Source organism: Chinchilla lanigera, unplaced genomic scaffold, assembly GCF_000276665.1.
Source record: "Chinchilla lanigera isolate Chin_1 unplaced genomic scaffold, ChiLan1.0 scaffold00086, whole genome shotgun sequence".
Lineage (NCBI taxonomy): Eukaryota > Metazoa > Chordata > Mammalia > Rodentia > Chinchillidae > Chinchilla > Chinchilla lanigera.
The window spans coordinates 5070823-5097378 of NW_004955487.1; the positions used below are offsets into that span (position 1 = coordinate 5070823).

General features: G+C 49.6%; 1 protein-coding gene across 1 annotated transcript in view; it reads left to right on the forward strand.

Annotated features, from left to right (window-relative positions):
• Asap2 (ArfGAP with SH3 domain, ankyrin repeat and PH domain 2) overlaps nucleotides 1-26556 on the forward strand; it is a gene marked incomplete at its 5' end in the record, with an annotated part of 138851 nt that overhangs the window by 75922 nt on the left and 36373 nt on the right. The window contains 8 exon segments of the mRNA XM_013504338.1: nucleotides 5824-5898; nucleotides 7465-7514; nucleotides 9927-10056; nucleotides 12478-12563; nucleotides 18774-18849; nucleotides 19076-19162; nucleotides 23359-23462; nucleotides 23564-23633. Of these exon segments, the coding sequence (XP_013359792.1) occupies nucleotides 5824-5898; nucleotides 7465-7514; nucleotides 9927-10056; nucleotides 12478-12563; nucleotides 18774-18849; nucleotides 19076-19162; nucleotides 23359-23462; nucleotides 23564-23633 (678 nt within the window).

Here is a 26556-nt window from a genome sequence, read left to right on the forward strand (position 1 = left end):
GCCGCAGCCTCTTCATTTGTGCTCTCTGCAGCAGCCCCTCCACAGTTGCTAGGTGACAAACACGTGAGACCTCCGTACCTCGGAGCAGTCCTCAGCCACTGATAAGCACACAGCCCGGCGAATCAGAGCCTCAGAGTAATTGTGAAAGAAACCAGACCAAGAGGAGTAGATACTGTACAATTCTATTTCTCTGAAATTCTGGGAAATGCAGACTTTTCAGTGGTTACCTGGGACCTGGGGTGGGGTTGAGGAGCTTTGGGGGTGATGGATGTGTTCACTGTCTCCATTTTGGTGTTCTTTTGTGGGGAGCAGAGTCTCACTATATAGCTAGGCTGGCCTTGAACTTACATCAGTTTTCCTGCCTCAGTTTCCCAACTGCTGGGATCATAAGTGTGTGCCACCACTCCCGGCTCACTGTGTGGATTTTGGCAGCAGTTTCATGAATGGGTCAGTATGTCATAACTAACTTTTCTGTGTGCAGTTCACATGTGTCAGTGAACATCTCGACAGAGCTGCTAGTGGTTTTTTTCAAAACAACTTGCTGAAAACCTAGATGTCCATTAGATCTTTTGCACTGGTGGAAGCGGCCTGTGTCTGTGCAGCGTGACCAGCTACAGGTAGCTGCAGAAAGGTGGCCGATGCGACCGAGGAACTGCTGTGAAGAGGCATAGGGAGCTGGTGTCCATCCTGCTGGACAGTGTGCTACATGACCTGTGGTCATCACCTCACCCTCTGGGTCCCAGGTCCGGGGCCAGCATCTACAGGTGACTGGATGCTTCCGGCACATGACAGCTGCTGTGAGTCTCCATGTTCTCACAAACACCGACCCCTCCGCTGAGCACACCCTTACCCCACACTGCTCGGTGTCAGCCTCTGCCTGAGGCAAGCAGATGGCCTGCCATTCTTCGAAGCCTATTTAACTCTGTGCTGCAGCAGCATCTGCTCAGGTTGACAAGAAAAATTTCAAAGTGTTGCCTTTTCCACCTCCTGGGTTTCTCACAAATGGGGCATTTGAAATGAGTGGCACGGCACAGATACGCTTCCAGTATGTAGCACAGTGCCCCACAGTCTGTGTGGGGAAAGCCAGTTGCCTGGGAAAACCTGTTGTTTTCTAGATTTGCAAGGCTGGAACTGGATTCTGCCCGGTGACTGTGGCAGATCCTTGAAACCAGAGAGCCACATGAGGACCCTGGGTTTAGGCTTCCAGACAGACCCTCAGACAAGGTCCTTTCATTAGGCAGTGTGGAGTCTGGGGTGCCTGAGTCAGAGGACACAGCACATTAGTTTCCTGAAGTGGGGCCCCAAGCTGGAGCCATCAGGACAGCCAGAACTTGGTGGCAGTTCTGAAGTTAAGGACTGTAAGCCCAGAAGTAACTAGGAGGAGCAGTGCGAGAGGATGACTGTTTGGCAGACTGTACCTTCTCTGTCTGAGAATCAGCTGTGGCATTAGCATGATGACTTTGCTCCTGACCTCTGGCAGCCCGTCCTTTATTTGTACTTGGGAGACGACAGACCTTTGGCTCAACTGACTCATCTTGTCAGACCTGTCCAGCCGAACTCAGGGAAAGCAGAGACAGGAAGAGGGAGAGGGAGGTGAAAAAGGAGGGTTGCTATTTTAAAAGATGGCGCATTCGCTGGTGCAGAGCTAACGGCAAGGTTGAAGAATTAGATTTGTATTCAGATGTATGCGCTGTTACACAGTGTGTGTCAGAAGAAAGTCAGAGCACACAGGAATGCCGACGCCGCCTTGGCGCTCAGGGTGATACAGAGTGACCCAAACCAGCTGATTTCTTCCTGTAAAGATTTCATTACTCACAGTCAAGGCTGGAGAAGGCTGAACATGCAGACGAGCAGTCACCTTCAGGCTGCAGTTTTCATCTCCTGACACTGGGAACAGGGAGCATTCCGACCTTGCTTTCTTCCTGCTGCAGGCCAGGCTTGAGGGGCGCCTGGCTCCTGCACACCTGGCTAGGCCGAGGGAAGGGGCTGGCATTTCTGGGATGGTTTTCTCCAGTCCCAGCGTTCCCATGCTGCGCAGAAAGCAGGTGCAGGTGTCATGTCCTGGAGTGGGCGGTTTATCAGCTGTTGTTGCTATTTGCAGCAATTCCTTTTTCAAACAAACAAACAGCTTTCTTTTTTCTTTTCCTTTTTTTGCTGTGCTAGGGATCAGACTCAGGGCCTCCTACCTTCACCACTGAGCTCCACCCCAGCCCAAACAGCTTTCCTGAGGCACATTTTGCATTTTACATTTAACCTACTGTTTCAAGCCTACAACTCAGTGCTTTCTGGCAGTTGTACCAACAGGCACGACCTGCTGTGCGTTGTTCCAGGACTTCGTCTCCCTCTCCTAAGGCCCCTCCTGTCCTCACAGTGAATCCCATCTCGCCTGCTCCAGGCAACCACTGATCTACTTTCTGTCTCTATTTAATAATTTAGTTTTGATCAGAAAAGTAATAGTTTCCATTTTAGTTCCTTTGAATAACTCCAAGGGAAAAAAATAATTGACTGAATGAAACCCAGACTTCCTCCATTGACCTGGTACCCAAGTGCCCTTTCTACCTATCACCTTCTGCTGCCCCTCCGCTGATGTGGCCCCATCACCCACACCAGGGCCTTGGCCCACCCTCCATGCCCTTCCTTTTGCCATCGATGTGGCAAGGCAGAATCCTTCTCTGTCCTTTAAAGTTCTGTCCCCATCTCCTGCTCAACAGATTTCCCTGGTGTCACAGAAAAGTAATTTTCTGTGACATTCCTGGTGTTCTCCCTAGGCTCGGGGCGTCTTCCTTGGTAGTTACTTACTGAAGTGGGCAGCTTGCTCCCCTGTGAGGCTGTGCGCTCTTGTGGACCCAGGCTCTGCCTTGCCAGCTCTGTGTCCTAGACCCCTGTCCCTCCACACCGTCCTGCCACCAGCCAGGGCTGCATGTGCCTCCTGCATGGCATTTGCCACAGTTGTAATTGGCTCTTGAATTTTGTGGCATTGGCTGTACCCAGGTCACACAAGGTGGTGGGTCCCCAGCGTCCAGCCTGGAGCCAGTCCCACTTGAGGCTTTGGTGAATGCAGAATGAAAGCAGTGGCCGAGGGTACAGGTGTCTGTGGGTTATGTTTGCTTCTGTGTTGTATCTGCTGTCAGTACCCTAGTTCTGATTTCAGTTAAACGACAAATCATCTCAGAAGAGATGCGTTCTGTTGAAATTGAGACTGATGTTGTTTCTGTGCTGTAGAGAACCTTGTTTCTCCCACTTGTGCACACTTCCATCCCTACACAAGCCCTTGGTGAAAATGGAGCCCCTTCCACCCCTTGCCCAAACCCACCACACAGTTGCAGTTCTGGGGCCTTGGGCCACGTCTCCCACCCCACATCTGTGTCCCTTGTCCACGGTGACATGGCATTGGCTTCTAAGGAATTCAAGACCAAACTAACCTGTGCCTGGGACTGACCGTGGCTTTGGGGACCGCATAGCTAACTGGGCAGCACCTGCAGGTCAGCGGCTGGATAGTTACCCTTCTCCCAAGCCTGGCTCAGTTGGTCCGACTGGTTAAACCCAGGTTCATCATGTCCGGTGAGGACGCACTGGTCTCTGTCCCTTGTAAACACGTGCTGTTGCTCCAAGCTTGCGATTCTTGGTGTGCCTGTCCATGTTCATCCTCTGGTGGGGGAGCATTGTGTTTTATCTGTCTTTGTGCTTACAGCCAGTCGCTGCATCAGTAATTTTGTGACAAATGAATTGGTGAATTCACGGTTTGTTGTTCATACCGAGTTTGGTTTGAAGGTATTGATGGGACTCCATTTGAAGCCCCTGCTGAGTGTGTCTCTCAGGTACCGAAAGTTCAGAAAAGTGCCAGCTTGTCCTGTGTTACTCCACCAGTGGCTTTGGAGCATTGCTGGGGCTCCTTGAGCTCTCTCGGAGCACTGGGCTGTGCGGGGTGCAGTGAAGGTGGACGCTGCTTTTCAGGTTACATGGTGTGAGAGTGATAAGGTGGTCGCAGGGAGAGCCGCCAAGTGCCTGACGAAACAGAAAAGGGCAGAATGGGGGTGTCGGGGGAGGCAGGGATCACTTTCCAAAGGAGAAGGGGGCTGCTACATGGAGAAGGTGATGTCTGAGTAATTCCTGTGGGTGGGGGCTTGTTTCAGCTGGGGCGGGGTGGGAACAAAAGTTGGATCAGAGGAGCAGAGTTCAGCAGCAGAAGGTGAAGGTGAAAGTGGCAGGTAGGAATGGACTGTGGCGACCTTAATACCGGAGGCAAGAAGCCCAGTGTTTGCTGGTGAGTCTGGCAGGACCGGGCAGGCAGAACCCCAGAGCAGGACCTTCATTGCCTCTGTTCAGAGAAGATGGGGATGCCCTGCTGAGGCCCAGGATGTGCGAGAGGCCTGGAGGGGGCATTGTGGAAAGGCCTGGAAGGTGGCAAGGCCTCGGCAGCTGGTCGGGTAGGGGGAGGCATGGCTGTGGCACAGAGCACGTGTCCGAGAGTGGACTGTGAGGAGGACAGCGAGGACTGGCCACAGGGAGGAGGACAGCAAGGGACAGTCTCAGGGAGGAGGAAGATGGTGAGGGCCAGCCACAGGGAGGACACCAGAAGCCAGGCGGACAGAGCTGTGGTCAGCGGGCACCTTGGGGAGGAAAGTGCAGAACAAGAGGTCGGTGGGGGCGGTGCGTGCAGACGCGGGTTTCTGCAGCACACTCCTGCCCAGGCTTAGCAGAGGGCCCAGCGTGCCTCTGTGTAGAGGTGAGTCATGGCTCAGGCCTGTGATTTGTTACCAATCCCTTCCTCGCATCCACAGACCTGATCTTCAGGCAGGCCTTCGGTGTTTAAGGTTTAGCTGTGAGGGCCGATCCCTGCAAGTCGCAGCAGATGGCACAGCACCTTGGAGGAGTGAGTGCCAGGGTGTGCAGCAGTGCTGAGCTGTTTGTCCCGAGGTAGACATTACTGGAATACCTGTTTCTGCAAAGACAGTCATTCACAGGTCACTTGGCAGGACCTGCCGCTGCTGCCAGCGTCACCACACATTGCGGTAGTATTTTTTGAGTGTGTTTTTGTCTCTGGAAGTTTCATGTGCAGAGCTGTGTCTGAAATCACCTCCCATACTGCCTTAAAAACAGCGCCAGGGCTTATTTACAGCAGTGGTGCCATTTTTCTGTCCCTTTTACCCACCCTCAGTGCTTTTGCTCCTGGTGCCCAGCCCTGTACCCCACACCTGCACTCACCCACCCCCTCAAGCACACCCTTTCCCTTGCACGCTGATGTCCTCTCTCACTCACACCCAGAAGTCACTCCCATGCCTTCCTGGCAGACAGAGGCCCCCATGCTGCCTTCATTCTGTGTCCATGTCGGGCACCTCCTGTGGGGAGCGGGGTCCGGGTTCCCCACAGCTCAGCAGGGCCGTGGCAGGGAGGGGAGTAGAAAGTGATATTTTCCTTTTCTTTCTTTTTTTATTTTAAGAAGAAAAAAAACAAAACAAAATTTCAAAACAAGGTAATAGGAGGGTAACAATGGAAGCAGTGTTTTCTTGAAAGTGGTTCCATCATAGCTTCTTTTCAGATATTTTTCCCTCTGTTGCAGTGATTGTCTTTTCACAAACTTCATAGTTCAACAGGGTAAGGTTGTTACTGTAGACACTACAGATCTGGTACGTTCGGCAGCTACCTACCGTGAGTGAAAAGAAATTGCCAGGAAGAAGCTTGGGCCAGGGGAGGCGCCCTGTTGTGCCAGCCAGATTTTAAGTGAAGGTTAATCATTACCAAATGTCCTCTCTCACACGCTTGCTACTCTTACTTTAGATTCAAATGGAAATGAAGGATTTCTTTCTTGTTTTTGTTTTTTAGATTCAGAATATGAACAACATAATCTCCTTCCCTTTGGACAGTTTGCTGAAAGGCGACCTGAAAGGAGTCAAAGGGGTGAGACAGCAATCCTCTCGCGGGTGTTTGTGTGTCTCCCAGAGTCACAGGCAGGCCAGCTCTTCGGTGGCCACCACAGGGGCCTATCCTTCCTGGGGCCACGAGAGGGCTTTCAGCCTTTATTTCCTTTGGTTTGCATGTTGACACTGCTTTTGGCCTGAACGGTGGTGACTCTTGGCCTTTTTGGTTGTGCTGTTGGGGCTGTGAACATCCTAAGGGGACAGATGGGGGAAGGGTAGATTAAAGATTCTGAGCCTCAAGCTCAGAGGCCCTGGGAGAGAGTCAGTTTCCAGCTGGAGAGAGGGTGCTGGCAAAGGTGGTTTTCCTCTTGGGAAAGGCAGGATCCTCAGGGCGTTCTGTTCAGGATAAGCCTGGCCCCACACACAGGAGCACACAGGCTGGGACCACGACACAGTAGGGGGCAAGCAGCAGGCAGGGCCAGAGGGGGTCTCACCTGGGCACATCTGGAAGCCTCACCTGGCCCATGTTGGAACCTCTGCTTTCAGAGTGTGCCAGGAGAGAGCTGTTAGGACTCCAAGGAGTATTGCCCATTCTCCCTGGGTCAGCCAGAAACCCGGCGGGGAGGGTGCCGGGCAGAGGAGAGGCAGGCCCAGAGCGGGCGCATGGACCAGTGCTGTGCACCAGGCTGTGGGGATGGGGCGGGTAGGGCGGGTTGAATAGCCAGGAAAAGAGGGTTTCACACTTTCGGAAGAAGCCTCTTCAAGTGAAAGTAACTGTGTCAGAACCAGTGATAGGATTTTTAGTGGCTCAGTAATTTTTGAAGCCAGACTTTGAGAGAGTTTGAAACCCTAAATGCCAGAGACAGGAGAGCACACAAAAGCCCTAGTAGGCTGTGGGTAGCTCTCAGATTCTGATTGTTGGGCTCAAATCAGGGTAATCGGCATCAAGCAGATGTATTCAGAGTCCCTTTTGTAGGGCTGAGGATATAGCTCAGTGGCACAGGGTCCTGAGTTTGATTCCTGGTACCAAAAACAAAACAGAGTCCCTTTCTTGTAGAGAGATAAACTGAAATATTTGCAGGGTTGAGGTGACAGGATGGGCTGGGGGTAATATTTATAACTGGGTGGTGAGCACATTATCTAGGTCTCTCTACTTTTGTGTGCATTTGTTGTATTCTCTAATGAATATTCTATAATCCCAACACTGGGAAGGCTGAGGCAGGAGAATAACTGTGAGTTTGACTCTGGCCTGGGCTATGTAGTGAGCCCATGTGGCCAAAAAAAAAAAAAAAAAGCAGGAGAGAGAGAGAGAGACAGAAAGAAAAAGAGGCCCCACTCATCTAAGTTAAAGGCTGTGTTAGGGGTTGTTTATTTTCCATGGGATTCTACACCTTTTTTTTTTTTTTTGGTTTTTTTCTCCAGTACCTTGCGCTTGCCAGGCAGGCGCTTTTGCCGCTGAGCTAAATCCCCAGCCCCCACCATTTTTTTTTAATACACCATTTATTACACAAGTTAATGCCCACTCAGGACCAGCCTAAGGATAAGGAAGTTTATCTTGCACAGAAGTTAATAATCAGTCCTGCTTAATTGCTGCCTCTGTTTACAGGATTTGAAAAAGCCTTTTGACAAAGCTTGGAAGGACTATGAAACAAAAATGTGAGTGTTTTCATTTTTTAACTGTTGGTACAGTAATTTGAGAATTCAACTTTGTCTAGCTTTGATTGTATAAAAGGATTGTGTGAGTAAACCTTAATCCAGGGAAGAATTTCCGGAAAGCTGTGTCACTGTGTTTGCTGTGAGGACAGGTGCTTCTCTACCTGGTGGCTACATCCAGAAATGGCTTCTGTGAGGTCCCTTGTCCCTTTTTCTTTAGCATCATAGTGGTTACAAGATGTAATGTTCAAGGAAGTTCAGAAAAGGAATTGGATTAGTAACCTCCCTCACTGGTGAAACACGGTACTCTACACCCACAACTTAAAGGTGGAGAGGTTTACTTTGGCTCAGGTTTCAGCCCATGGTCATCTCGCTGCAAGGCAGGGTGCATGGCACAGGGGTCTGGCAGAGGAGAGCTGCTCACCCCTTGGGGACAGGAAGCAGAGAGGAGGGTAGAGCTGTGGAGGAGATGAACCCTTCCAGGGCATGCTCCCAGTGACCTCCTCTTCTGGCTCCACCTCCAACACCACATTTAGCCATAAAGTCACCAGTGGGCCAGGGCACTGATCCATGATTCCATCATGGTCCTCTGGCTCCAAGGCAGGGTGCATGGCACAGGGGTCTGGCAGAGGAGAGTCCTCCCCAGAGTCCACCTCTGAGTGCATGAGGCTGGGGCGGGGGCCAGCCAGATAGAAACCATAGTGAAAGTCAAGGCCAATTTGTCTTAGGTGGTGTTTTTTTTCTTTCTTGTTTTAAACAATTTCTCCATTTTATTACCCTTCATGAGAGCAGTGTTATCTTCAGACTTTGTCTTCCTGGTGATTTGTGAAAGCTGTCTGCTTTTAGCTTTGGGGCTGTCTTTCTCTGAAATACCAACCCTCTCAGTTTTAGAGAGATTTTGTAACACTTGTCTGATGGCTTGATCTGCCAGAAAAGAATGGCATAGTTCTGAAAAGCAGGCGCAGTTGACTCCCGAATGTGGACGAGCCCGCAGCTGGCTGGCTGCAGACCGTTATCCTAACGTTTCCTGCAGTTTTTCATCCCAGGGTTGGAGCTGAAACTAGTAAGAAATGAACTAGCGCTGATGGGATTAAGGCTTTCAGTTATTTTAAATGCTGTTAGAACAGAAAGTATTCTTAAATGACTTGTGTTTGCTTTATCATCTCTGTGCTTTGGGGATTGGAGACTTTCTGAATGGAAATAGAAGCTCTCATTTGAAGCCATCTGGTAAGGAGAAAGGTGTTAGGAAGGAAGTCACTGAGTTGACTCCAAGTGATTAAGTCTCTTAAAAAACAGCTTGGGTATATTTTCAGTAGGAAAGGGTCACAAAGCTCAAACAAATGCGTATTAAACCTGTGGTACTCCCGTCTCTGGCTCAGTTTGTCTACATCACAGGATGCTTGGACATGAGGGTGGAGTTTCATGGGTGGCAGGCAGTCAGTCCTCTGTTGGACCAGGGTGGGGGTTGTTAAACCCGGAGACCTCGAAGGTCTTCTCATGCAGAGAGGAGCCCTGCCTTATCCTGCACTTTCATGTCCTGAGTCTCTGGCCAGCATTCCCGCTTCACAGATGGAAACCAAGACCCAGTGGGGTGTGCTGGTTCCCCAAAGGGCAGAGGGTCTTTAGGGGACACCAGGAAGGCACCTGTGAGAGGGAAGTTTATAGCAGTGAATGCCCACATTAAAAGAATAGCATGATCCCAGGTGGATAACCCAATGATTCACTTCATGGGCCTAGACGAACAATAATCCAAATCTGAAACTAATAGAAGGAAAACAGTTATTAAAAAAACCACAGAGGATCAATGAATCACAGAGTTGGTTCTTTGAAAGGATGAACAAGATTAATAAGCCCTTAGCCAAACTTACCAAAAAAGGAAAGAAAAAAATCTCATCTTAACCCAATTAGAAATGAAAAAGGTGAAATTGCAGCAGAAACTGCCAAAAAAATCCAGTGGATTATAAGAAACTACTTTAAAATCTTACATTCTGGTAAATCAGAGAACCACCTAGATACAGATGCATTACCAAAATTGAACCAAGAGGCTATAAAAACCCCAACAGACCAATAACAGGCAACAAAATAGAGACAGTAACGAAAACTAAGAAAAATCCAAGACCCGGTGGATTCCCTATAGAATTCTGCCACACTTTTGGGGAGATGTAGGCCAGTGGCTTCCTGACCCTTCTGTGAGGTGAAAGGCAGGGAGCACTGCCAGCCTCATCCCTGGAGTTATTGCTGTCACTACCATCACTCTGCGCGGCTTCCTGTCTAGAGCATTCACAGCCGTTTTGCCCCAAAACTCATGGCAAGTGCTGGTCAGGCAGCCTGGTCTGGGGTGGCCAGGGACTGTCCCGTGCACAGTGCCACCCAAGGGGCCTCATGATTATCCTTGCCTCCTGTGCGTCCCCCCAGAACCAAAATAGAAAAGGAGAAGAAGGAACACGCCAAGCTTCACGGGATGATTCGCACTGAAATAAGTGGGGCAGAAATTGCGGAAGAGATGGAAAAGGAGCGGCGCTTCTTCCAGCTCCAGATGTGCGAGGTAAGGCATAGGACAGGCCAGGTTCTGGGCTGTGGCTGGCTGTACCTGGCAGCGCCACCTACCATGACTTCCCTGGTGGGTCAGACCCGTGGCTTCCAGAACACCCAGCCCTGAGGGATTACTACACGGTGGACAGTTTGTTTTGGTAGGGAAGGGCCGGGGACATAGCTCAGTGGCATAAGCGCCTGCCTAGTACCAAAAAAAAAAACCCAAAATAAAACTCCTGTTTTGCTAGGGAGGGGAGATGTGGTTTCCTGGAGATGGAACTGAGTTCCTCTAATACTGGCCTTTTTTAAAAGTACAATTTGCAGTACATCTTGATAGCATTCCTCGTGGGGCCTTGGCACATGCACAGCGCATCTTAATTCTTCTTACGCCCCTTCCCCTCCGGCCCCTCTCTGCATCTCTTGGTCCCTTTCCCATTTGTAAAAAGTCTGTCTACTGTTTGCTATTATTATTATCTCTTTTCTTTTGCTCTTTATTTATAGTTTGTGGTTTTCATCTAAGAGAAATCATGCTGTATTTAAGCTTGCGTTACTCACTTATTTCAGTTAACATTACAGTCTCAAGGTACATCTATTTTTGTACCAGTGACTCATTTATCCCTCTTTGTGGCAGAGTAGTACTCCATTGTGTGTAAGCACCACCTTTTCTTTATCTGTTCATCTGTTGATGGACACATGACTGCTTCAAGATGCAGTTGTTGTGAGTTGTGCTTCAGTAAACATGGGTGTGCACGCATGTATGCTTACAATTTGGTTGCAACCAGAATCATGGAATTAAATTCATGAGCCAAGTTACCACTATACTCAGCACTTTGGTGGTTTCAGTGAGGAATCTGGGCTCCCACTGCACCAGGGAAGTCAGAGATAGAGGAGGGAGGAGAGGAGTCTGCTGGGAAAATGCCCCGTGCCCAGGGAGAAGCATGCCCAGACTCCACCAGCTCCCTGCCAGGGCCCTGGGGTGCTCCTGTCCCATGGCCTTGGCCTTGTCCTGGGAAGGGGGAAGGGGACACAGCAGGATGGACACAGGCAGGGCCAGAGACCTTACCACCATGAAGGCTGTTCCTGAAGCTTTCTACTTCTTTGCCTGCCGTATGGGTACAAGGCATTGCTCCCACTGCTCTGGGGTCTGCTCCCCCAGCTGGGCCTACAAAACCCTGGGTGCCGGGTGGTGAGTGTCCTTCCCACAGCAGTGTACCTTGGTGAACAAGGCCATAGTCACTGTCATCTATGTATCCTGGTAGCTTTTATGATTATCCCTTAGAATAAATTCCTGTAAATAGGATTTCTGGGTCGAAGGGTACCTGCCTTTTAGGGGTTGGTACATTGCCAAACATTTTATTAACAAATGTACCATTTTGATCTACTGCCAGACATCCAATTAAAGTGAAAGATACCAAAAAGGACTGAGAAGAGGACCTCTAGGCAGTTCTTACTAAAGTGTGTGTGTTGAGGGGCTATAGTTTTGTGGCAGCTTCCTGTCCCCTTATTGGGCTGCATGGCTGACCTGGGGAAGAGTGGACATGGGATCATCCCATGTGGCAGCTGGGACATTGTGTGGCTTAGTATTCCAGGGCATTGTGTTCCAGAGATGTGATGTTCTCAGGGTCCTGTATAGTATGTCACATAGAGGAAGGGTAGGGAACCTATGGGGTCCCTATCTGTGAGCCTCCAGGAGAGAATGAATGTATTTCTTGATACTAGCTTTATGGATCACTGGGCCTTCCTGCTACTACCTCTGTGGTCATTAATGAGTTCTCCAAGTCAGAAATGGCTTTAACGCACTTCAGTGTGAAACTTGCCTCTTTAACAGCCACGTGTAGAGAACCATCTTGGAGTTGGCATGGTGACAAGGGTATCTGCTGGAGGATACTAGTGGTTGGAGTTCTGAATGACGACTTGCCTCGTGGAAGGGACCTAGGGCAGAAGTGGGCACAGCAAGATCTGAGATGGGTGGAGACCCATCCAGAGACCCTTCCTTTTGCTGGAAGCAAAGCCCTTCCAGCAGGCTGGGGGGAATGTCCTACGAGTAGGGCTTATTGGCTCTCAAATGTTTATCCAGTGAGCAGAGAACTCATTCAGTACCTAAGAGAGGCACTTAGTTATTTTGTGGCTCACAGAAGGCATTAGGGGTTATACTGAATGTGGTGGCGCAATCTATAATCCCACCACTCGGGAGGCTGAGGCAGGAGGATCACCACAAGTTTGAGGCCAGCCAGGGCTACATAATGAGTTCAAGGCTGGCCTGGACTACATAGCAAGACCTTGTTTCAAAAAAAAAAGAGAAGGCATCAGGTGTCTGCCACGATGTGTGCCCAAGGTAGAAGACATCAAGGAAGAAGTAATCTGTCTTCAGAAATTCCAGTAAAGCTCATACTCTGCTCATTCCCGTGACAGTTCTTTCTTTGTTTCCTAACAGTATCTGCTGAAGGTGAATGAAATCAAGATTAAAAAGGGAGTGGATTTACTTCAGAATCTGATCAAATACTTCCATGCCCAGTGCAAGTAAGTCCTTTTCTCCTTTTGAATGTTTCTCCATGTGTGGCAGCTTCTGTTAGATTATAGCACTATAGTGAGAATATACACTCACTTAGAAATCTGTAGCCAGTGCGTGCTGCGTGGTTGAACCTTGGGACTGTGCTAACTCAAGGGCCCCGGATGCAGAGGCCATGCGCGGCACAATTCTTTTTACCTGCCAGGCCAGGAAGAAGCAAACTCCCAGACTATTGGTTGCCACAGCTATGGAAGGGAACGGTAGAGAATGACTGCTAATGGGCCTGGGGTCACTTTTTGAGGTACTAGAAAAGTGCTGGAATTAGCGCTGATTGCAAAACTTTGTGAGTATACTAAGAGTCACTGTACTGTTCAGTATAAAAGGGTGAAGGTCTAAGAATCATCTCAATAAAAAATAGGCCTACGATATCAAAAACATTTACAGCAGTTACCACATGCATTGATTTTCACCTTTTTTGTAGGAGGCAGACTAGTTTGATCTGAGGCAGGAGCTCAGATGTGGTTTGTGTGTCAGGAGAAATGAGTGGTGTTGATACAGGGTATTACATTAAGAAACTGCTTTCCTACATTACTGATGCTACACAGCTGGTGACCATGGTAAGCAGAGGAGAGGACCTTCCCAGTTCAGGTACTCAGCTTAGCCCTGTGTGTCAGCTCTTCGCATTCTGCCTGGTCTTTCATGTACTTCTGCCCCTGGGCACCAGCCGCTGCACTGAACAGACCCCTGCCTGCCTGGCTCACTCACCTGACAGTCTCACTGATCACAGGCTGACGTCAGGCCTTGTTCTGAGACAGAGAGGCATGGGCATACTTCCGCCTGGAGTCAACTCAGGGACTTGGACCTCAGAATTGGGTGCTCATAAAATGTGCTGAGCCAGGGGTGGTGGCACACACCTGTCACCCCCGCACTCTGGAAGGCTGAGGCAGGAGGATCTCAAGTTGAACCACAGCCTGGGCAATTTAGTGACTTAGCAGGACTTTGTCTCAAAACAGAAAAGGGCTGGGGATGTAACTCATGAAGTATGAAGGCCCTGTGTTCAATCCCCAGTACTGGGGGCTGGGGATTTAGCTCAGCGGCAAAAGCGCCTGCCTGGCAAGCGCAAGGTCGTGAGTTCGGTTCCTGGTACCAGAGAAAAACCAAAAAAAAGAAAAACCGAAAAACCGAAAAACCAATCCCCAGTACTGCGGAAAAAAAAAAACAAAAAACAGGTTGTGAAGTATATAAATGCAAGGAAAAAAAGGATATAATAGAAAAACCCAACTCAGATGAAGGTTTAGGGTAGGTGCTATTCCTTGAATAGCTGCAGGCCTCTTTGGCAGGACATGTGTTCCGCTGTCTAGAGGACAAGTGGGAGCCAGCAGATCGCGGCATGGGGGGCAGGAGAAGCCAGACTGGCATGAAACCAGAGTGGACAGAAAACCCTTAGGGAAGCGGGTGGCCATGACGTCCTGTCCAAGGTGAAGATTTTGACTCCATGCATTGGTGTACACAGAGGATTCGCTCCCTGGGGGCTCCTCCCTGTGCCGGGCCCTGTTCAGACCTATGGTATCCCAGGGAGGCCAGAAGAGAGCAGGTAGTGAGCTGAGTCTGAGAGCTCGGCCTTGGGGTGAGGGAGCTGAGATGAGTGGAGGCAATGGCAAGCTGCTCAGTGTAACTCAAAGAAGCCAGCTGGGACAAGAGGGGGTGTGGGCGGTCGCTTAGGGACCTGTGAGCCCAGCCGGAAATGGCTGGTCTGGACTGGCCCGCGGGGGTGGGAGCCTCGCCTCCAGGTAACCTGCTTACCTTTCCCCAGCCTAAAGTGTCATGCTGTGTCCTGTGCCCTCCCCTGAGCCTCTGCTCTTCCCCAGGGCCAAGCTCCTGAGGGGGTTCTTGTTTTTCCATTATTTTCCCTTAGTACATTGCTTGTGAGGAGTGGTGCCTGGAAGTAACACATCTTAGTTCTTTTTATGTCTCCTCCCCGCCCCCCGCATCTCAGTCCCCTTCCTGTTTGCAAAAGACCCATCTCCCAGTTTACTATTGTCTTTTCTTTTTTTTTTTTTTTTTTTTTGCTTTTTATTTATATTTTGGGTTTCTCACAGGAGAGAAAACCACACTCCTTCTTACAGCCCTGAGGTCATTCTTGTCCCTCACGGACCCGTGGTCCTCTGTGCTCCCCAGCACCCTCATGTGTCTCACAGCTGTCATCATCCAGCTCAGGCTCTGTCCCTGAGAGTGGGGCCAGAGTGGGGCCATGTTGTTTGTTTGTTTATTCTCCATCTCCAGGGCAAGGCGCACATACTTGGCACAGATGCATGTGCAAAAGTCACGCCATTGCCTTTGCTGTGGTGACACCATGCTCTGCTGCCACAGCTGGGGACAGACAGCAAAGGAGTGTGGGTGCAGTGGTTCATCCTCTGCTAAAGGAGAGCTGGGCTGGGGAAGAGCATCCTAAAACATTTTCCAGAAAAATTCTTTGACAGACACTCAAAATCCTGTCTGTGACATCGACAGTGACACCCAGATCACCTCTTCCACTCTCCTTGCAACCTGGCCAGAGGCAGTTTAGGAAGTGGGTCGCTTCCTTACTGATATTTTATTTTTAGCAAGAAGCTATTCTAAGATTTCCTTTTTCTTCTTTATTTTGCCCAAACTGTCAGTTGGGTAGCAACAGACTTGTGGAAAAGTGAACTAGTTGGCCTTTTATGGGCATGAACTGGGTAAACTTTTAAAGGACACATCTTGCGTTACTTCCTTTGTGGATGAGCGAGTGAGGGATACAGTGTCTGTGACTGCCCGCTCTTCGGATCAGTCCAGCAGCTCTGTTTTGATTCATGTTTCGGGCATAAAACCTGGAATCCAAGAGCTTGGACCGCAGCCGTTGTGCTGTGCTTGTGCCTCGAGTGTGGGGGTCCTGCATCACCTCCCAAGCGCTCCCCACCTCTCCTTCTCAGCCCTCGGCCAACTGTGCCAAGGCTTGTGCCCCACCACACTGTCCTCTGGGGCAGTGAGAGGCCACTGTGTGTCCCAAGCCCCTCGGAATCATGTTTGGATGCCGTGGAAGTACTGAGATGTGCATGCTTTTGCTTTTTACTCACTTTTTGTGGCCCCTTGTATTTGTGAAGAATATGTCATGCTCTTTATCTCTGAATTCTAAATTTGTATCTTTATCTCATTCTTTGGCACATGCGAAGGTGTGTGTTAGTGTGTGCTGCTCCGAGGAGGAAGCTGCTCTCTAGCGGAATGGAGAGGCAGGGCGGCCTCTGAGTGGTGACTGTGGACTGGGATGTCCTGTTCCAAAAGGGGAAAGGAGCATGGAGTTGACTTGTGCTTTGAGCACAAGCATGCTGAGGCCCACGATGGCAGCTGTCTCTCTCTGGACTCGAGTGCTAAGTCAGAGGGACTCCGGTCCAGGAGCCCTGGGAAGGATGCTCCTGTGTGAGGAGTATGGGGAAGTGGGACGGGCACATGTGGACGAACCCTTGGTGGCTTAGAGTGTTGTGATCTGTGAAGCCTGGAGTGGGGAGCAGACAGCCTCACATGGGGTGCAGAGGAGGGCTGGTGATGGTAAGTGGGTGCATTTTCACAGCTTGACCATCTGGTCGAGCCAGGTGTGGTGTCATGGTGTTGCTGATAATCCCAGCATTTGGGAGGCTGAGGCAGGAGAATTGCCTTGAGTTTGGGGCCAGCCTGGACTACATAGTGAGACCCTTTTTTAAAAAAAAGAAAAAAGAATCTGGTCAGGCAGGCTAGAAAATATTTAATAGGAAGAACATTTGACTTGGTAATGTTGATGATAAATGCTTTGGAATGGAAGGTTGGAAATGGTAAAGGGCTCAAGCTAGGAACATATCACTTGCACTTGTGTTTAGGGATGTCTCTGGCCAACAGCGGTCAGCAGAGCAGCCCTCTCACCCTTCCTCTTCTTGAACCTGTCCCTAGTGCCAGACCTGAGTGCATTTCAAAGGTGCCTGGGTGGCATTAGCGCCCCAGGAGAGCACAGAAGGGTTACACATTCCATGTAGGAGGGTTTCTAGTCATTGACTAGATGGGGGAGGCATCCACATCTTAAACTCAAGGGGCTGGGGATTTAGCTCAGTGGCACAGTGCCTGCTTGGCAAGCGGAAGGTCATGAGTTCGATCCTGGTACTGGAAAAAAAACAAAACAAAAAAAAGAAACCACATCTTAAACTCAGATCTGTGTTGTTCTTCCTCTCACACTGTCTGGTGCCATACCGGGAGTGAGGCCTGTGACAAGACGCGTGTTCCCAAGCCCTGGGTGCCACCCCAGGCCTGTCCCCTGATGGAGTCAGCTGGTCACCGCAGCACACAGCCATGCACCTGTTCTGGCTCCCCAGGGCCACCTTGGCTTTATCCGCGTGATCTCCATCCTGTTCCCCAGTGTAGCACCCCACTGTCATGCTCTGTCTCCCACTCCCGCTCTTCCTTCCTGCCGATTTTCCATGAATTTGAAGCAATTTGAGGAAATAGTTGCATAAAGAAAAGCCATCCTTGACAGAAGGGAACAGTTCTGCTTCTCATTCCCATGACGCTGCCTTTCTTCGGAATTTCCTCCCCATGCAGAAGGGATGTGGGCTCTGTGCTGCCACGGTGCCAGGGACGGGTGGTACAGAGGTGGCAGAGCCTGACTTCCACTCTCACTGTGGCGACAGACACTTGTGTAGATCGTGCTGGCTCCCGGCACTCGGCCAGCAGAAGAAAGGTCACTAGGTGAGGTGAGGGTGGAGCACGTTCCTGCGGGGCCGGGAGAGGACCAGGCCCTTCCCATCCTCGGGCTCCAGTCCTGCAGCCCTCCTGACCCACAGCTCTGCGCTTGCCTTCCCTCCCTCCCTCCCTGGAGGGGCCCAGCTGAGGACCGATACACTGTTCTCTCAGCCTCCTGTGCATAACACCCACCATGGGGCCACTGCTGGGTTTAAAAAAAAAACCCAACATAAACACGTGAGAGGCAGGTCACATTTTGAAACTGGCTTCTGTGGTGTCCAGGGGACAGAGTTAGCGACTTCTGTGCCTGAATCCTTTCCTGCCAGGGCCAGGCACTGGATCCCAGCGTTCCCTCCTGGAACATTGAGTGTGGTGGGCAAAGTATATGTTAAGTAATCACACTCCTGGAGACATAGTGGGAAGCTTTTTGGAGCAAAGGACAAGATACACCAGGAGAACTCTATTTTTGAGACAGGGTCTCACTACGTAGTCTAAGATACCCTTGAACTCACTATGTTGCCTGAGTTGGCCTTGAATGTGCAGTGGTCCTCCTGCCTCAGCCTCCCAAGTGCTGGGATTACAGGCGTGCGCCACCACGTCTGACTCAAGGAGAACTCTTTTTAAAGTGAGGATGAAAGAAGGCCTCACAAAGGAGGCAGTGTTTACCTTAAAACCTGAAGAACGAGCAGGCACATCTGGGTGAAACACAATGCAGGAGAGGTCTAGAGCGAGGGGCAGCAGTGTGTGCAGGAGAGAGGCCGCTGTGTGTGGACTGTGTGGGTCAGGGCTGAATTGCATGGCAGGCCAGGCCCGTCAGCTTCACCCGGAGCCCACAGGGGCACCTTTTCTCCTCCCTGTCTGTAGCGCCCTGATTACCAGCCGCCAGTCACTGCAGAAGACTCGTCTGCCTCCCTTATATTTCCTGAGTCACTTGCTGTACCTGACCTCACGCACTGGGTTCTGAGCTTTAAAAAAAAAAAAACAAAAACCAAGAGAAAGATTCCTTTTGATATTTAACCTTAAGTTCTACAACCATGCTTTCCTCTTCTGTAGATGGAGCAAAGCCATTTGTGTGCCTCGAAGTTGTCTGGCTTTTTCCACCTTCTTTCTCTTCTGCAGTTAGCCGTTGCCTGTCGCAGACGATTCTCCAGTGTCTTATTCCTGTTTGCAATTTATTTATTCTTCCTTTAGCCGCTCAGTTGACTCCCAAATCAAAGTTCTTTTTGCCATTGTCTGTAGAATCCTATTTCCCATTATAGAAGGAAAATTTAGGTCTCATTTTATATGGGTCAAGAGAAATCACAAACGCTCAGGTTTATTACAGTTTCTTCTCTAGTCCCTTCTCCGAATTTTGAGTGTCATTTTATTTTTGATTTGCTTTTTAAATTTCTGTTCATACAGACTTTGTCCCCCCAGGCATCATAGAATGACCAGTCACTTTCCTATAAAGTTTTTCTCCATCTAACAGAAGTATGTTCTATTTCTTGCGTTACCCCTAGCTTTTTCCAGGATGGACTGAAAGCAGTAGAGAGCCTCAAACCTTCCATCGAGACGCTGTCCACAGACCTCCACACGGTGAGTCGCGTCCCTCCATGGGGGTCTAGCCTTGCTTATGTGACCTGCGTTTTCCTTCAGTGTGCAAGATGTGTGGCCAGAAAAGAAGAGCTTCATCAGAGGTGGGGTCCCAGCCTCTGCCCTGGCCGGAGGGAGGGGTGACTACACACAGGTGGAGGTGCCTGGAGCACCAGCCACCTCCCAGGGCTGCAGGCTGACTCTTCCCTGCTTTGTTTGCTTCATGAAGATCAAGCAGGCCCAGGATGAAGAAAGAAGGCAGCTCATACAGCTTCGAGATATTTTGAAGTCAGCACTGCAGGTTGAGCAGAAAGAGGTGAGGGGATTTAATTTTGACAGAGCACCGTATGAGCTGGGTGTGTTGGCCCGTCTGTACATCTCGGCTTCTGAGGAGGCTGAGGCAGGAGGATCGAAAATTCAAGCCCAGCCTGGGCAACTTAGTCTCTTAACAAGAACTTGTCTCATAGTAAAAAAGGGCTGGGGATGTAACTCAGGGTGAAGGCCCTGGGTGTAGTCCCTGTACCCTGTACTTAAGAGGTCTGGCCTGAGGCCTGAGGCCCCGTCTCCTGGGGCTCCCTGTGCACATAGACCCTGCCTCGCGAGAAGTTCTCAGTGTCTCTCAGGTCGTCCGCTGCCATTTGTGCCATTTATTTTGTCCCTCAGCCTCTGGTTCACCTGCCTTGACATGTGTGGGCCCAGCCCCTTGGGGTGGGCACAGAATAGGTGACCTTTGGGGTGGGTCTCCACCTGCCACTGTATGTACAAGATGTGAGGCGTCAGCCTTCGTCACAGCTGCCTCCCTTGGCAGACATCTGTGGCTTCTCCATGTAGTGACATCTTTGTGTGCTTATGCACCAGCAGGTTTTTTTGGGGGGGAGGGGCTTGTGAAAAAAAACGTAAAAGATACATTTTAAAGGCAATTTTATGATATGTTCACCAGTGTGGGTATTGTAATATGAATTTTTCCTTCCCTTGAAAAGGGTCTCAGTATGTTGCCCTAGGCTGGCCCCAAACTCATAGGTTCAAGTGGTCCTCCTGCCTCAGCCTCCATAATAGCTAGGATAAAATGCGATGTTAACATAAATATACTTCTTTGTTAATGAGGGAATGTGCCTGAATGGTACCCACTAGATTTTAGATAAATGACTATTGAACTACTTACCAGAGCATAAAGTTTACTGTTGGCAGTCTGTCATAAGTTCTTGTACTATAACTGAATATTACTGTTTTTCTCCCAAATGCATTTACCTTTTGTGACCGAAGTCTAGGAGAGTAAGTAGTTCAATTCTTTTAATAAATTGGAGAATTTTGCATGCTTTGTTTATGAACTTCAAAAATATGTATTTTTTTCTTTGTATATCTTAATGGCTAGTAGCACTTTAGGTTTCAGCTCTTCTTTCATGGTAGCAGATTTTACTAAAGGCCACAGAGCTTGCATGCACTAAGGGGAATCCAGGGTTTATACTTGGATTATTGTTCCGTCGTCCCTCCCTTTAGCAAGGCTGAATTCTGAGCATTCTTTTGGACCCTTGGAATCCACTTTTCTGGCTTCCCCAGGTACCCCACTCCAGGTCCAGCCAGAACCCCTTCTCCCCATACACTCTGCCGTGGGTGTGATTAGATTGATTAGATTGACGCCTTGGCCAGGTGAGTATCACCTGAAGCTTGACTGGACCTTTATTCAGGTATAGAAGACTTTTGTTGTGTCACCTACATCCTAGGTCACCTTGAGGATGCCGAAGATAATAGCAGGTTCAATTTACATGAAAGTTTTCTCTTTTCTGTGAATTTTAGATTTCACACGATAGCTTCAGATTTGTCTGCATGTTTTGATTGAGTCAAGACTGGCTGGACATGATGGTGTGTGTCTGTAATCTCAGCACTTGGGAGGCTGAGGTAGGAGGATCACTGAGAGTTCAAGGCTAGCGTGGGCCACATAGCAATATCCTGTCTCAAAAAAATAAACAAAAAAGAAATGCTTGGTCTAAAGAAAAGGAAAAGACAGAATCTACTTTCCTGTGTGGCTGAAGCCTGCTTCTGTGGAGGGAAGGCCAGTGCCCTTCATTCTGCTCTGAGACCTGCACATGGGTGCCACCTGAGAGTGTGGCACAAACGCACTGCAGGGTCACCACATGACTGCACCTCTGGCTTTATGCAAGGGGTTTCTTCCCCCCAAGTTAGTCAACATAGGTCTGGTTGTGCAGTTCTGTCTTTAGACAGGTCTGGAAGTCATACAGATGAGCAGTCTCTCTCTTTCTCTCCACGGAGTTATTCCCAACAGTGCGTAAAGCTGGCTTTGCTCTGCATCTCTGGGGCTGATGTGCAGCCATTGTCGGGGGAGTGGGGCCAGGGACGTACTCACCCCACAAACACATGCGCACTTCTGGTCGCCCAGGCCTGAGTGCTGGCGGGGGTGGGCTGGGGCCTGTGCTTGTTTGAGTCGCTCATCAACTCGGCAGTGAGCAAGGCCTTAGCACATCGTGAATGGCTCGGGTGAGGATTTTTTGTTTCTTTCGATGGCTGCAGACAGTGTTTAGGAAGTCAGTGCCAGACACTCATGTTCATAGACTGGAAGACAGCACAGCGACAGTGACTGCGCTCCCCTGAGGGGGGAAAGACTCTGTGTGGTCTCCACCAGAATCACAGTCGGCTTTTGCAGAGATTAACAAGCTGATTTTAAAATTCTTATGGACATGCAAAGGCCCAAGAATTAGCCAAAACCAACTGGGAAAAGAGCAAAGTTGGAGGGTATTTCCTGATTTGAAAGCTTAGCCACAAAGCTGTAACAGTCAAGACATTGCGGTATTGGCATATAGCGAGACAGCTTAATCAATGAAAGAGGGTTGAGAATCTAGAAAGAAACCCCTACATTTGTGGTCACTGGGATTTTGAACAAGGACACCAGGACAGCATGGGAGAGAATCGTCTTTTCAACAATGGTGTGGATACAACCAGATAGCCACGAGCAAAAGAATAAATTTGACTCCTGTTTTATACCGTAACTCAAAGTGGATCAAAGACCTCAGCATAATAGCTAAAGTTATAAAACTCTTACAATTATAGGTATAGATCTCCACGACTTTGAATTCAGCATTGGTTTCTTACACGTGACCCCAGAGTACAAAGAAACTGTAGATAAATTGAACTTCATCAAAATAAAAACCTCCTGTGCTTTAAAAACCTCTTTTGAAACTGTCGGGTGTCCAGGGGTCCTGGTGCTTGTTCTCGCTCTGCCTCAGGCTGCAGTGTTTGTCCCCTTCTCAGGTGACGCCGGCTGCCCTCCCTCTCTGTCCCAGCCGTGCTGTCCCCCTGCCCTGAGTGCCCTTCCTCCTGCTCTGCCAGTTCTTCCCCTCCCCTTAAAGCTCAGTCTTCCAGGCTCTCCTGGGGTTTTCTCCACTTGACTCTTCAGGTCTTGTTCCAGGTCACTTTGCTGTCCGTGCCTTCATTGTCTTGATGGCGGGGAGCGGTTTACCTGAGGTCGGGCACTGCTCCCTGTCATCAAGGAGCTCAGCCCTATCTGAAGATATCCCCAGTCAGGCAGTGGGGAGCTCCGTCCCCTCCCAGCTCTTGGCGTTCCTGCTCCCTGAGCCAATCATTGAATTTCTCTGTCCTGTTTCTTCCTCTTACTGAACGAACAGGCTCAAGCAGAGGGCGAGTTCATGATTGATAGAAACAGGCACATCTCAGCCCTCCTGGCTGACCCGGGGCCTGTCTGTTCCCACCTTGCTCTGCTGTATTCTTATGATCTGCCCGAGTTTCCAGTGCTGGCCCCAGCAGCACTGTCTGCTTGTGGCTAGGGCTGTGTGATGTCATTCGTTCCACACCTGTTAGAGGTGGGACCCTAGCCTTGGAACTCTTCATGGTTGCTGGCCCTGTGACGCTTGCGGGCTGCTGTTCCTGTGGATTCCCAGCTGGCCGCTGGGTTGGACTTTCGGTGATGACAGCTCCCCTGGGTCAGAATGGGGAGCAGTCTGGTTCCACCTGTGCTCCCCGCTTTGAGACAGAATGAGGGAGAGAGGGGAGTTGTTGGCCTATACCGACAGGCACCAGGTGTCCACACGTGTGATCGCACTCTGTGTTTGCCATCTTACTAGATATTGTTTCCTGTTGTCCAGGACAGAAACTGAGGCAGAGGACCTGTGTAACTTGTCTGTATGAATCAGAAAATAGTTTTGCGGACTTGCCTAAAAGCCCACACCCTTTGCAGTCATCACGTCCTCTTCCTTCCTGACGCTGCCTGGCCCTCTCAGGAGCCCCGGCTGTTGTCCAGGACTTAAAGCTTGTAGGAGAACAAAGCCTCTGAATGTCCGAAGGCTAATTCTGTCTACTTATTAGAAACACTGATTTTTGACAGTTCCTTCTCGCGCCTGGTGATAGATGGATTTTGTGTCCTTTTCTTGGTGTGGTAAGAATTGAAAAGCAACTTGAGGCACACATGTTCTTTGTGTACTGCTTTTTAAAGAATCAGTACCGGAGAATGTGTTATAAAGCAAGTTCTCGACCATTCTATAGGATTCCCAACTTCGCCAGAGTACAGCTTATAGCTTGCATCAGCCTCAGGGGAACAAGGAACACGGCACGGAGCGGAATGGCAACCTCTACAAGAAAAGCGACGGGTAGGTGGTGGTGCTGGATGCTGGGGGGACGTGTACGTTCCTGATCTCCCATATCCAAAATGTCTAAGTGCTTAATTGGTTTTTTCCCATTTATCCATAAGGATCCGAAAAGTGTGGCAGAAAAGGAAATGTTCAGTGAAAAATGGTTTTCTGACCATATCCCACGGTACGGTAAGTATTATCTCTTGATCCGAGGTCCTCTCACCAGGGGATGGCCTGTGTTTCTTAGCCAGACAAATGGAGGTCCTTCCCTTTTCCAGAATGCAGCCTCCATGCTGGTGTGACCCACCTTCTTCTGGGGTGTTATGGTTTGTGTCTCGATGTCCCCCCAACACCTCATGCGGTCATGCAGCTTTTTCAGAGGTGGCTGGATCTTGAGTGTGTGACCCTGGGATGATTTCATGGCTCAGTGCTAGACTCATGGGTGCTAGAATTAAGGGTGTGGGTGCTGCCTGCCCTGAGTGGCCTGGAAGAGACAGAAGGATAGAAAGACCTGTGGTTGGTTCTGGTCACTCTGCTGCCTTCTGTCCACCATGAACTGCGTCTCCTCTGCCATGCCACCCTGCCTTGGATCCAGCCGACTATGGACTGAAACCTCTACACACTGTGAATGAAATAAACCTTTCCACCTTGGATATCGGGTATTTTGCCTCAGTGATGACAAAAGTAGCTCATACATGGGGCTTGCAGTCTGCGCCTTCCTGTGCTGCTCTTTCCATACAGATAGGTGCAGGGCTGTGTGTGGAGTGCTATAGACAACAGAAAACAGATTTAATTAACCATGTCTCATCTTTAAAATTAATGACATGAGACCAGGAGACAGCTATTTTTCTTCCTGATCTGAACACCCAGGATTCTGTGGTTTGTTTTTCAGTTGTCCAGTTATTTTAATTCAGGTTTACCACCTTGATGCACAAAATAAAGACCAAGTTTGTTTCATACTCTTACAGCTCTCCGTTTGCGTTACTGAGAGCCCCCTGAGGCCTAGGGCCTCAGGTCGTGCTGGCTGGCAGCTCTGCCTCACAACAGAGGGGAGCAGGCCCTGCGACCTTTTGCTGGCTGCGTACCTCGCCTCGTCTCCAGTGCCTGAGCTTCCTGTCAGAAGGTGGGGAGACTCCCTCATCAGGGCTGGATGAGCTGCCCCAGTTTCTGGTGTTGGCAGCACAGTCGTGACCAGTGTCAGCGGGATGCTGGCAGCTCGCCTGTCACGCAGCACGCATGTTTCTTAAGTGTGCTGTGTGCCGAGGGCAGCCTCTCCAGGCACCCTCTACCTCTGCATGCCTCGCCTGCCATTCGCAGCCACTTTCTGCTCCAGCTGGGGACGGTGGTGGGCCTTGTCCTGGCCACTGTCCCACGCCTTGCAGGGATACAGTAGCTGCTCTCCAGCCTTCCACTCAGGTGCTGAGCGTTCCCTCTCCCTGTGTGTCGTGCTGCAAGCTCTGAAAGTCAAGAGTCCCAGGGACCTGTGTGGCCTGGGGTGTGCAGGTTTGCCCAGGCTGGGAGGGAGACCCCTGCTGGCCACGCTGACCGTGCTCCCTGGCTCGGGGAGAAGCGGTCCTGGGATGAAAATCCTGTGTTGCCAGCCAGCAGAGCTGTGAGCTGTGCTGAGGTGGGAGAGCTGTCTGCTGGCTCTCAAACAATTAAAATAAAAATTTAAAGTCTAACAAACTGGTAAAAAAAATTTTTTTAAAGCCTAAGCAATTGGCAAAAAGTAGAAATGGGGTTACACTGGGAGAATCATTAACAGCCCTTGCCTTCAAAACAAGCACTAAGGCTGGGCGTGGAGGTGCACACTTGTTATCCCAGCACTCAGGAGGCTGAGGCAGGAGGATTGTCGTGAATTTGAGGCCAGCCTGGGCTCCATAGTGAGTTCAACATCAGCCTGGACTACACAGCAAGACCCTGTCTCAAAAAAGAAGAAAAAAAGCACTAAGGCTTGGCTCTTTCCCTGTCCTTAGCTTTTCTCCTGAATCAGGGCTTCTTAAATTAGGTCTTTGCAGAATGCTGATAACCTTGTGAATCAGATGAAATTGTCCGATAGCTGAAATAAGTCATGGCTCTCCTTTTCCAAATTGCAGCACAAAGGGAATTTAATGGGTAGAATTCTCTCCCCTAAACTTTTTGTCTGGCTTTGCTATGAATAATCTGAATGGGCAAATAGCAAACAGCTATTGGTGTAAAACTAAGAACAGCTGATATTGCTTATGAGTACCGGCTTGTATGACTTTGATTCTTTCCTGGGGTCATTTTTGATATGGAGCCACATTCGTGCTTTTGTAAAAGTTCCTAATCCACATAAAGTCAGTGGAGCTTTTCTGTGTTTTTTTGGGGTTTGCTGTAAAGGAGGCATTCTGTCCTAGAGGGTGAGCAACTTTCCCTCTGCCCTGGAGAAAAAAGAAAGTTAACAGTTAGTGGCGGGAGGGTTGTGATCATTCTAATGGTGGTTCTTTGCGGTCCAAAAAGGTGAGTCCCAGTGTGCACCTGCCTTCTCTGGGTACCGAGGTGAGCCCAGTAGCCTGGCAACAGAGCACTTGAGCCCTGGAGAAGGGTTGCTGTGTTTGAGGCCTGGCATCCCAGCTCCTAAGCTGCAGCACTCCAGTCATGATTTCGTTTGTCTAGGCCGCATCTTTATTTGTACTGTTGGAGTCATTCCTACTGCAGAGGATGGTTAGGAGCCAGAAGTGTGGATGCATACCTGTAATCCCAGCACTCTGGGAGGCTGAGGCAGGAGGATTGCAAGTGTGAGCCCAGCCCAGGCAATTTAAGGACTCTGTGAGACCCTGTCTCAAAAGAAACACATAAAAAAGGACTAGGGGTTTAGCTCAGTGCAAAGTCCCTGAGTTCAAACCCTACAAAGAAGATGGCAGTTAGTAATATTGGTTGAATTAATTCATGAAAGTGTTTACCTCACAAAAGGACAGACTAATAATAACTGAGTAGATATAGCTCTTCCTACTCAGTCCTTGTCATATCCTTAAAGTGCTTTTGCATTTACTGAAGGATCCTGACCCCTTGGCTCCTGTATCTAAGAAAAGCTGACACTGTAATCTGGAAGTAGCCCTGGAAACTGTGTCTCTGGTGCATGGTTATAGGA